This window comes from Gossypium arboreum, chromosome 11 (genome assembly GCF_025698485.1).
Source record: "Gossypium arboreum isolate Shixiya-1 chromosome 11, ASM2569848v2, whole genome shotgun sequence".
NCBI lineage: Eukaryota > Viridiplantae > Streptophyta > Magnoliopsida > Malvales > Malvaceae > Gossypium > Gossypium arboreum.
In genome coordinates, this window is record NC_069080.1 from 75,273,846 (window position 1) to 75,287,123 (window position 13,278).

Here is a 13,278-nt window from a genome sequence, read left to right on the forward strand (position 1 = left end):
GAAGCTCTAAGCGCCCTAACCCGCGGTCTTCATCTCCCATGGCAACTACTCTAGAGAGTGTGGGAAACCAAAAACCGTAGTGTGATAGTTGTAATAAGTTTCACTTTGGAGAGTGTCGAATAAGGAGCGGGGCATGCTTCATGTGTGGTTCTCTTGACCACTTCCTTAAGGATTGTCCGGAACGAGTTGACAAAGAAGTTGAGCCAACCCCAAAATCTAGTGCTCCTATTTCTCAAGGCAGGCCTTCAACATACCCCGAAAGTGCCAGCGGTGGTCGTAGTGTTGCAAAGGACTCCACTGCAAAATTAGAGGCTCAAGTCCCGGCAAGAACTTATGCTATACGAGCTAGAGAAAAATTGCAGCTCCTGATGTCATTACGGGTACATTTTCTCTTTATGATATTCATGTTATTGCTTTGATTGATCTGGGATCAACCCATTCATATGTTTGTATGAAATTGGTGTCTAGTAAGGAGTTACCTGTAGAGTTAACTAAATATACGATTAAGGCGTCGAATCCGTTAGGCAAACATGTATTAGTTGACAAAGTATGCAAGAAATGTCCTTTGATGATTAGAGGTCATTGTTTTCCTATTAATTTAATGTTATTGCCATTTTATGAGTTCGATGTTATACTGGGTATGGATTGGTTGTGTGACACCCCTTACTCGTATTCGTTGCCGGGTACGAGGCATCACCGAAATTTACCGAATTAATTTTTTGTTATTACGAATTAAATATTGTTCATTTACTGAAATATCTCATAACGTCCTTTAGATGGGCCTCCAAATCCCAAAACATACTTTGGGACCAAACCAGAATTAAACCAAAACCATAGGAATTTTTTTTTTATAAGCTCAATATAACCCATTTATAAATATTCAACCTTTCCTGTAATTTTTAAAATAGAAACCAATCCAAACCAGCCAATCATTTTTAACCAATTTGATACCAAATCATACTTCTATTATAATTATACCATTTAACATATTCATCACTTTTTACTTTAATACGTATTCATTAAACAAGTCTTAGCATTTGTATAATCATCAAACCATATACATGCCATATAAGTTAAAAAAGAAAAAAGAAAATTTACAAAAGTTACCGGAGATAATCTGGATAGTGTGATCCTCAGTGTTGATTCGATCCTCCGTATATTTTCACATCAATCTACAAGAGACATTGAATACTCTCAAGTAAGCTTATAAAAGCTTAGTAAGTTCATTGGCATAAAACATAAATCTTAACAAACATTCATACACTTATACAATATACACAATTACTAAGTTCACTAGTCAACCACAATTTCACATGATGAATTCATTTCATTGAGCTCAATTTTAAAGCATCAAATATCCAATCGTATTCCAGCATTTAGCTTCAACTATCACTTACCAACACTTGTCAAATTAGAGAACATCTTACGGATTTCATCACGTTGTTCACTCGTTGTCACATTTCACTTTGCCATATTTGGCACACTTTATCACTTTGCCATGTTTGGCACACTTTATCATTTTGCCATAGTTCAACTATGGACTTGCACTTTCACATTTTTCACTTGAACACTTTGTCGCATTGCCATAGCTTAGCTATGGTCTTACACTTGAACACTTGCACTTTTCCATGATATAATCGTGGTTTCATCCGTCAATTCGTCACTATTCACTGAAAACAGTACTCAATCCTGCGTTCTGCTAAATTTGAACTTTTGCTTCGATTTTCATATTATTACAATATTCATGATTCAATAACAAATATATATAAAATAATACATTTAACCATTCTTAGTTTAGCAAATAACTATGAAAGTTCAACCATATGAACTTACTTGGGTCGATTTGCAAAATTTGTGAAAATTCAGGGACTAATCAGCTACTTACTCTTTTCTTCGATTTGCTTCGGGTTCTTGATCTATAATTGTAAAATCATTCATTTATTAGCATTCATTTTAATTTTACTCTACTTCACAGTTATACCCTTTAAATTCCTAAAATTATACTTTTGCCCCAAATTTTTATAATTTTTACGATCTAGTCCCTGCTCAATTAACCCATCAATTGAGCTACTTTTTCTCAATTAACACTTTATTTATTCATTCTAAGCTACTAAAAAACCTTTGAAAATTAGAATTTTAGCACCAAACCTTAATTCACAACTTTTTCACAATTAGGTCCTAAAAGCAATTTCTAGTAAAATTACTTAATAAAATCATCATATAATAAAATAAGAACTTCATTTCCATAAATATTCACCATAATCATAACGCACTTATTCATGGTAACTTTTAAAGTCACCCATAAAATCAAAAACTAATGAATTAGATAGTTGGACCTAATTGTAAAAGTCGCAAAAACATAAAAATTACTAAGAAAAAGTAAAAATTGAACTCACATATGTCAAAATATGAAAAACCAAAAACTTCTAGACCTCCCATGGAATTTTTTCTGTAGAAAAATGATGATATCTCTAGATTTTTCAATTTTGTCTTTATTTTATATCTTTAATTTGCAAAATTTCCAATTTTACCCTTGTTTCTCCTTGTCTTTTTGCTAATTTTCTTGCCCAAACCGTCCAGCCCATATAATTTGGGTCTAATTGCCATTTAAATCCCTCCTTATTAGTCACTTAAGCTATTTAATCACTTTACCAAATTTTGCACTATTTTCAATTTAGTCCTTTTTAATTAATTGACTAGCCAAACGTTAAAATTTTCTAACAAAAATTTAATACTTACTTAATAAAACTCCATAAATATTTATAAAAATATTTATGGCTCGATTTATGAATCTGAGCTCTCGATACCTCGTTTTTAACCTAATTTACCTAATTAATTCTTTTAAATCACAAAATTCACTAAAAAATACTTTTATAATCACACTTGACTCATAGGTATTAATTTATTAAATTTTCAACTGACTCGTCAGATTTAGTGATCTCGAATCACTATTTTCGACACAACTGAAAATTAGGTTGTTACAGGTTGACACTACACGACGCTATAGTAAATTGTAGACAGAAGGTCGTTGAATTGAAATGTGAAAATGGAGAAACTCTAAAGGTTGAACCAGATGAGTCAGACACAATACCTGGTGTAATTTCCTCTATGTTGGCTCAAAGATGCATGAGAAAGGGGTGTGAAGCCTATCTTGCCTATGTGTTGAATACTAAGGAATCTGAATTGAAAGTTGAATCAGTTCCAGTAGTATGTGAGTTCTCAGATGTGTTTCCGGTGGAGTTGCCGAGATCTCCTCCTATTAGAGAAGTTGAATTTAGTATTGACCTAGTGTTGGGAACAACACCTATTTCAATTGCTCCGTATCGGATGACTCTGATGGAATTATAAGAATTAAAGTCTCAGTTGCAAGAATTGATGGATAAAGGTTTTGCAAGACCTAGTTTATCTCCTTGGGGTGCACCGATATTATTCGTGAAGAAGAAAGATGGTTCTATGAGACGTTCTATGAGACTTTGCATTGATTATCGTCAACTCAACAAGGTAACAATTAAAAATAACTATCCGTTGCTAAGGATTGATGATTTGTTTGACCAGCTGAAAGGAGCAACGGTATTTTCAATGATAGATTTAAGGTCTGGCTATTACCAATTGCGAGTTAAAGAGTCAGATGTGCCCAAAACTGCTTTCTAAACAAGGTATGTCGCTATGAATTCCTTGTTATGTCGTTTGGGCTAATGAATGCTCCAGCAGTATTTATGGACTTGATGAACCGAATATCCCGACCATACTTGGATAAATTTGTTGTTGTGTTTTTTGATGATATACTAATTTATTTACCTAATGAATCCGAGCATACTGAACACTTGAGGTCGGTTTTGCAAACTCTAAGAGATAAAGAATTGTTTGCTAAGTTTAGCAAAAGCGAATTTTGGCTTAGAGAAGTCAAATTTTTGGGACACATTGTTTCGGGTGATAGCATTAGAGTTGACCCGAGTAAGATCTCGGCTATCGTTGAATGGAAACCGTCAAGAAACTTGACAGAAGTGAGAAGCTTTTTAGGCTTAGCTAGCTACTAAAGACGATTTGTTAAAGGGTTTTCTATGATTGCCAGTCTGATGACAAGGCTGCTCCAAAAAGAAGCTAAGTTTGAGTGGTCAAAAAGGTGTCAGAAATTCTTTGAGAAGCTAAAGGCGTTACTGACCGAAACACCTATTTTGGTACAACCCGAGTTGGGTAAAGAATTCGTTATTTATAGTGATGCATCCTTGAATGGTTTTGGATGCGTACTCATGCAAGAGGGTAAGGTGGTACTTACACTTCAAAACAGTTGAAGCCTCACAAAAAGAACTACCGGACACATGACTCGGAATTGGCCACCATTGTATTTGCATTAAAGATTTGGAGACACTATCTGTATGGTGAGAAGTGTCAAGTGTTTACTGATCATAAAATTTTAAAATACTTGATAACTCAAAAGGATTTGAACCTAAGACAACATAGATGGCCTGAATTACTCAAAGAGTACGAGCTTGTGATTGATTACCATCAGGGTAAGGCGAATGTGGTCGCCAACACTTTGAGTAGAAAATCATTGTTTGCCTTGAGAGCCATGGGTGCACGGCTGGTTTTGCCCGATGTTGGCTCGATCTTAGAGGAGTTGAGAGCTAGACTGATTTTTCTTCAACAGATTTTTGATGGCCAGAAAGCTGATAAAGAGTTACAAGCTAAAAGAGTTCAATGTGAGTCTAGCAGCAAACCAGATTTTCAAAATGATTTCGATGGTTGCTTGAGGTTCCGTGGTAGGATCTATGTTTCGGACAACGCCGAGTTGATTCAGAATATTTTGCATGAGGCGCATAGCGGTTGTTTGTCAGTTCACCCGGGTAATACAAAGATGTATAATGACTTGAAGAAAATGTATTGGTGGAATGGCATGAAAAAGGATATCTCAGAATTCGTATCGAAATGTCTAGTTTGTCAGCAAGTAAAGGCCAAACATCAAGTGCCTTCAGGGTTGCTTCCGCCTATCATAGTTCCCGATTGGAAATGGGATCGTATTACTATAAACTCTATAACAGGGTTGCCATTGACATCAAAGAAGAAAGATATTGTTTAGGTCGTAGTTGACAGATTTTCTAAATCGGCTCATTTTATACAGGTACAAACTGATTTCTGGCTTGATAAGTTGGCCGAGTTGTACATTACTGAAATTGTGAGACTTCACAGGGTACCCTTGTCGATTATTTCGAATAGAGATTCGAGGTTCACTTCTCAATTTTGGGAAAAGTTACAAGAAGCTTTGGGCACGAAGCTAAATTTTAGTACCACTTTTCATCCACAAACAGATGGCCAGTCCAAGAGAATAATTCAGACCTAGACGATATGCTTAGATGTTGTATTCTTAAATTTCAAGGCAGTTGGGAAAAGTATTTACCGTTGATAGAATTCGCCTACAATAACGGTTATCAATCAAGTTTGAAAATGGCACGTTATGAGGCATTATATGGGTGTAAGTGTCGAACATCCTTATATTGGACTAAGCTCAAAGAAAATAAGATGCATGGGGTCGACTTAATTAAGGAGACCAAGGAGAAGTTAAAGATTATTCGTGATAGCTTGAAAGCTGCTTTCGATAGACAGAAATCCTACGCGAATTTGAAACGAAAAGAAATTGAGTATCAAGTTGGTGATAAGGTATTTTTAAAAGTGTCTCCGTGGAAAAAACATTTGAGATTCGGTAAGAAGGGCAAGTTGAGTCCTCGATATATAGGGCAGTATGAGATTACTAAAAGGATAAGACTGATAGTATATCGGTTGGCCTTACCATCAAAGTTGGAAAGGGTTCATGATGTATTCATGTATCTATGTTGCACCGTTACTGATCTGATCCCTCACATGTGATTTCACCGATAGAGGTTGAGATTTATTCGGATATGACTTACAGCGAGGAACCGATTAAGATTCTAGCTCGGGAAGTCAAACAGTTAAGAAACAAGAATATTGCTCTCGTAAAAGTATTGTGGCAAAGACATAGAGTTGAAAAGGCTACATAGGAGCCTGGGGAGACTATGAGAAATCAATACCCGAACCTTTTCACTGGTAAGATTTTCGGGGATGAAAATCCCTAAAGGGGGGGGAGTTGTAACATCCTGACTTAGGGCCTAGTTGGAACAGTGGTTTCAAGACCACAAATCTAAAGTAGAAATAATTATTTTATGATTATTAAGTGGTCTAGGATATGAATACATGTTTGTGTAAAAGTTTCATGAAGAAATTATATGCCTAAGATGCCCAATTTATTTTTAGAGGCTAAGTTGAACAAGTTGCAAAACTTGAGTTCTATAAGCTTTTAGCATGGAATTGAGTTGGATTATTAATTAGATGCCCTTAAATAGTAATTTGACCAAGTTCTAAAATTTTGGACAAAAATAGGTATGCATGGATAAAAATTCAAAGTTTAGTAAAAAGGGCATTTTGGTTATTTAGTTAATTAAAGAATAAAAAGGAAAAAATCAGGCAAAAATGTTGTCCATCTTCTCTAAGGGTGCCGAGAATTTGGGAGTCTCCATAGCTAGGGTTTTCAACATTTCAAGCTTGATTCCCTAGCCCCGTTTTTAATGTTCTTTACATTTTTGAGACCCTTAAAACTTAATCTATCTATTTTTACCCATACTTTGAGTTAGAGTTTATGTTCAAAAGTTTACCCATATGTGACATGCATGTTCTTTGAAGTTTAATGGAGGAATATATGTAATAAAAGAAAATGTGGGCTGCTATGCGCGAGTACATGATTCGGCTAGGCTTGGGTAACCAAGAAAAATGCATGCATTTCATTTTACGAGCCTAGGGACCAAAGTGTAAAAATGTGCAAAGTTAAGGGTAAAAAGGTAATTTTTCCATAGAGTGAATTTTTGGGCTGAGATTGATGAATGTGATACGTTAATAATTTAAATTGCTTATATAGACTTGGAAAGACCAATCTCGGAAGTAGACAGTGGAAAATAAAAGGTTTTGGGATAGTCAGAAATCAAAATCGAAAAATCATCCAGGTAAGTTCGTGTAACTTAATTGAATATGTAAATATGTTGATTTTAATTGTTATGTGAAATTGAATGTGTAATGTAATAATATTGAATTATGTGAAATTCTTCATAAGTGAAGAATTGATTGAAAATGGATTTTAATCCGTTTGAATTTTTTAAATTCCCATGGTTAGGTTATTCCTTAAACGAAATCGAATCCTGCATGTGTTGCAGAAAGGATTTAGCCTGTACAGGTAATCCCGAAATGAGCCTATCAAATATATGTTTAATTAGGATTTAGCCTGGACTGGTAATCCTAATTGACTGGATTTAGCCTAGACTGGTAATCCAGATTTGACACTATAGGGAATTCTTTGTCATATAAAGGATTTAGCCTGGACTGGTAATCTGACAAAGCCCTTAGAGTATATGGTACAGTTAGAATTTAGCCTGGACTGGTAATTCTGTTGTAGGATATATGCCTCGAAAGTGTACCAAAAAGGTGCTACTGGATATGAATTCACGGATGAAACATCCACTGGGAATTCAATAATTCAATGGATAAAATATATATATAAGACAAGATAAACATGAAATAGAATGTGTATATGATATGATGAGCTCATCTATGCTTCTTGTATTATTTGAGACTAACTTATTAATTGAGTGCATGTGTTTAGGGAAAATTATCCAAAATTTATGGATAGTATAGCTCATTGAGATTATGTGTTTAAAATGACCGGTAAGTTTACTTTCCGTTATACGAAATTAATAAGCATGTAATGCTTACCCCGATTTACTTTTCCCTATCTTGTAGTGCTTGCGGACTCATGAAGGTTGGAGGACAGTTGGAGCTTTGATCACACTATCAACAATCTCGTTTTGGGCATAAAAGAAATATTTTTTTTGATATAATGGCATGTATAGGGCAACTTATCTTTTGTCATATGTGTCATTTAATTTGGCCAAGTGTAATGGCTTTTGATGATTGATAATTCATTTTGTATATAGCCATGTGATATGGCTAATATGTGATTATTGGGTTGTAACTCTAATTAATTAAGCATGCATGAATTGAGTTACACTCATGTTATGCATGATGGTTACTTGTGTTGACTAGACTGATGAATGTCATTCATGTTTAGAGAAAGAATTTTTAACCATTAGGTGTGGCCACAATCTTGATAAAATGGTATAAATGAGAAGTAGGTTATTGCTAAAGATTTGTTATGGAATTTGTGTGGAATGACTTAAGTCACTTGCTAAATTGAATATGTGCTAATTGAACTCCGTACAGTCATATATTAACCACATTTTGAGCGAAAATCAAGCCATGTTGTAAGCCTTTGAAATTATGATTGATCATGTTCAAAGAAGGGTGGCACTTAGCTTGGAATGTAGCCACAAAATTTTCCACACGGGCATGTGTCTAGGCCGCGTGTGACACACGATCTGCCCCATGGGCGTGTTGTTCGACCGTGTGTCCCCTGCACCCTAGTTTTACAAGTCAGAATGCTCAATAGGAAACACACAGGCTAAGACATGGGCGTGTGTCTTAGCCGTGTGAGAGACACGGGCGTGTGTCCTAGCCTCACACGGCCTACCCACATTGGCGTGTACTCTGGCCGTGTAAAGTCTGGACCATTTTATGAAAAATCTTTTAATTTTTAATTGACCATACAATCTAGCCACACGGGCGTGCGATACGATCGTGTGACCCTGTTTTGGTGCTGACGTCATAAACAGAAAGTTACACGACCTGAGGACACGGGCGTGTCCTCTTCATCACACGGGCGTGTGACATTATTTTGATGAAAAATTTCCTCAATTTTCCAAAGATCCCGACTTAGTCCCAAACCATCCCCAATGCATGTTTTGGGACTCGTAGGCCCATATAAGGGACAATATGTATCTATATGAATAGTTTTAAATTAGAGGAAATTTATGACCCGTTTTTACGTGAGTATTAATGTAATTGTCTGGTAATGCCTTGTACCCTGTCCCGGCCTCGGATACGGGTAAGGGGTGTTACAGTATGAATTTCACATACCTGCCCCTGTTTGTACTTCAGTACTGTAACACCCCTCGCCCACATCAGACGCCGGGACATGGTTCGAGGTGTTACCTGACTTAACTCAATCAATTATACAAAATCGGGCCGTAAAATTTTGATGACTTGGTTAAAACTTTTACTTTTATAAGCAATTCGTTCCTTAAATGGGCTTACGAGGCCCAAAACATACATTCGAGATGATTTAGACTTAACTGAAAATTTAAGAAAAACTTGGTGAAATTCAACCTTTAGGGTTCCACACGCCCGTGTGACTCGGGACACGCCCATGTCCTCAGCCCGTGTTCGACACTGACTTTAGGGCTCGGCCATGACACACGCCCGTATGGCCTACCCTTGGGCAATACTGACTTATAGACACAGCTATGGCACAAGCTCGTGTGTCCTAACTGTAGACAATATTGATTTAAAAGTTTAAGTGCAGGGGGACACACAGCCATAACACACACCCATGGGGGTGAGCCGTGTGTTACACATGGTCTAAACACACGCCCGTGTGTCTTGCCCGTGTGGACAAACTAGGTTATCTTCCAAGCCATTTTGTTACCCGATTTGCACAACCTACACAAGATCATTTCAATATGCTAATTCCATCCCAAAAGACATCAATTCATCCATAGTAGGAACATCATATACATTTTCCAAAATGAATAATAGCCATTATCTAGGCTCAATACAAAATGAAGGGCCTTTATCTTAAGCCAATATACATAAACAATTCTCAATAATACAACTCCCTAGTCTAGCCCTATACATGCCATAATAAAAAATATAAATCCAACTATATCGAGTATTACGGCTGATAATGTGATCGATATCTCTAAATTCAAGGGATCCTCGAGCAAATAGCAGGACTGAAAGAAAAGGGAAATGAAAGAAAGTAAGCATAAAGCTTAGTAAGTTGCATATAAATATATATAGAACGAAAACTTCACCATTTATCAATTGAGCTCATAGCTCAAAGGTAAGTATAAATTGGACTTACTCATTGCCATCAACTCAAATCATATTTTCTAATCGAGCTCATTACTCATGCATACCAAATAGGTACCCGTAACACTTACAACATTATCCTACTTTCCTTTTTAAATCTCTTTCTTAACTCTTAAAGTTGAACCTTTTTCGAATACTACCGGATTTTCTATAAGCCCCAAACATGGGTTAAGTTGCCACTGCCATGTCCTAGATGGTCTTATGCTGGCTATCTCCATCGAGGCCAATGCCATGTCCCAGACATGGTCCTACACTAGCTTTCGTGTATACATGCTGATGCATGTCCCAGACATGTCTTACGCTAGCACGAAACTTAGCTGATGTATGTCCCAGACACGTCTTACACTGGCTAACATCATCGAGGCTGATGCATGTCCCAGACATGTCTTACACTGGCACTCACCTCTACGCCAATGCCATGTCCCAGACGTGGTCTTACACGGGCTATCAGGATGAGACTGATGCATGTCCCAGACATGTCTTAACTAGCCCTCCTCTCAATGCTGATGTCATGTCCCAGACATGGTCTTATACTGGCTCTCACATAACCCAATATCATGGCATGAATATCCGGTTTGTTTCTTGGGGTTCTTACTGGATCTTTCGACTTTCTCAATCATAAATACATATACTCAGTTCCAATTCTAGAAATTTATGCTATATCAAATCAATAACAATCGAATACATGCATTAATAATATAGTTGTATTATTTACATACAACTTACCTCGGATTACAAAAAGTACTTGACTAGTCGGCTTAATCGGATTGCTTGGCTTTGCCCCGATCAAGGTTCAGACTTGGTAAATCTTGATCTATAATAGCAATATACACCCATTTAGTCACTAATTACAACTAGGTAATCATAAATTTATATCTTTGATAAAATGACCATTTTGCCCCTAGACTTTGACAAAATGACCATTTTATCCCTATGCTCGAAAGTCAATTTTTATCGAATTTATTTGTATCTCGAGTCTAAATGAACTATTTTTACTCTTATAGCAACTTCAAATTCTCACTATTTCACATATTTATCAACCAATTTACAACTTATGCAACATAGTCTCTTTTAGGTGTTTTCCATGGAAACTCCTTCACCAAAGTTGTTCATGACACAACTAGGACTCATTTTCTTCCATAAAAACTCAGAAAATATCACAAATCCTTTCATGGAAACATCAATCATTTTGCAGAATAGACCCCTCATTTGAAAGCCCATGAAACAAGCATACTAAAAATGTAAAACTCACTAAGAAAATAATCAAGATCACTTACATTATGAGAGGAATAAGTTGCTGCAAATTTTTAGCTTACAAAACTCCATTTTTTCTGATAATTTTGGTAAAGAAATAAGATGGAGAAGAAGGAAATGATAGCTAGGCTTTTAGGCATTATTTATCACCAAATCATGACATCATCTACCTAATATTTTGACTATTTGTTCAAAATCCATCACATGGCCGGCCAACACTATTAAAAAGGGTGTAATTGCCCTTTAAAAGCCCTCAATTTTGATTTTCTAGCTATTTAACACATTTGGGTACTAAAATGTAACTTTTTCCCTTTTTTTCGATTTAGTCCTTTTTCGCAATCGGGCTTGAAAATATTAAAATTAACTCACCAAATTTTTCATGCACTAATATAATCATACTATAACCTCATAAAATAATAAAAATAATTTTTTTGGTCCCGAGATCACTGTTTCGACTAGGCCCTAAATCGGGCTATTACATTTCTCCCCCTTAGGGATTTTTATCCTCAAAAATCTTACCGATGAATAAGTGCGGGTACTGTTCTCTCAGAGACTCCTCGGGTTCCCATGTGGCTTTCTTGACTCCATGTCTATGCCACAAAACCTTCACAAGTGGTATATTTTTATTTCTTAGTTGTTTGACTTCTCGAGCTAAAATCTTGACCGGCTCCTCACTATAAGTCATGTCTGGGAGAATCTCAACTTTAGTTATGGCAATTATGTGCGAAGGGTCTGATCTGTACCGGCATAACATAGACACATGAAACACATCGTGAATTTTTCTAACTCTGGCGGCAATTCCAAACGGTAGGCAACAGGCCCTACTCTCTCGGTAATCTCATAAGGTCCTATGAAACGAGGAATCAACTTGCCCCTTTTACCAAATCCGAGGTCTTTCCTCCACGGGAAAACTTTCAAAAATACCTTATCCCCGACTTTAAATTTAATCTCCCTCCATTTCAAATCCACTAGGATTTTTGTCTATCCGAAGGGCTTTCAAACAGTCACAAATCACCTTCACTTTTTCCTCAGCCTCTATAATCAAATCCACACCGTGAATCTGATTCTCTCTCAACTTGGTCCAGAATAAGGGTGTTCGGCACTTCTGCCTGTACAAAGCTTCATAAGGTGCCATTTTCAGACTCGACTGATAGCTGTTGTTATAGGCGAATTCAACCAATGGTAAGTATTTTTCCTAATTTCCTTGAAATTCAGAAATGCAGCACCTTTACATGTCTTCTAAGATCTGTATTACTCTTTCCGACTGTCTGTCAGTTTGCGGATGAAATGTCGTACTGAAACTCAACCTGGTTCCTAGAGCCTCTTGTAACTTTTTCCAAAATCTCGAGGTGAACCTCGGGTCTCGATCAGATACAATCGATAACGGCACACCATGAAGCCTCACAGTCTCAGAAACATTCAAGTCAGCCAACTTTTCAATGGAGTAATGACACGCAATAGTATGAAGTGTGCTGACTTAGTGAGTCTATCGACAATAACCCATACTACATCTCTCTTTTTCAAGGTTAGAGACAAACTGGTCACGAAGTCCATAGCGATACGATCCCATTCCACTCGAGAATCATAATAGGCTGAAGTAAACCCGAAGGCACTTGATGTTCAGCCTTTACTTGTTGACACACTAGGCACTTGGAAATGAACTCTGAAATGTCTCTTTTCATACCCGACCACCAATACATTTTCTTAAGGTCGTGGTACATTTTCACGCTACCCGGGTGAACTGACCAATAACCACTGTGTGCCTATCGTAAAATCTTCTGAATGAGCTCACTATCTTTGGGTACATAAACTCTGTCTTTGAACATTATACACTCATCAGTACTAATACAAAAATCCGACTTAATCTCTGATTCAGACTGAGTTCTCTTGGCTTGTAGTTTCTCATCATCTTTCTGAGCTTTACGGATTTCATGAAGAAAAGTTAGTCTGGCTCTCAAATCTGCTAGGACTGATCCA

General features: G+C 36.6%; 1 protein-coding gene across 1 annotated transcript; it reads left to right on the plus strand.

The window, feature by feature from the left end:
- The first annotated feature begins 4,570 nt into the window (after window positions 1-4,570).
- Window positions 4,571-5,077, plus strand: LOC108471482 (uncharacterized). The gene is made up of 2 exons (XM_017773093.1): window positions 4,571-4,844; window positions 4,974-5,077. Exons 1-2 carry the CDS (start codon window positions 4,571-4,573, stop codon window positions 5,075-5,077), a joined length of 378 nt encoding a protein of 125 aa, XP_017628582.1.
- Window positions 5,078-13,278: the final 8,201 nt, after the last annotated feature.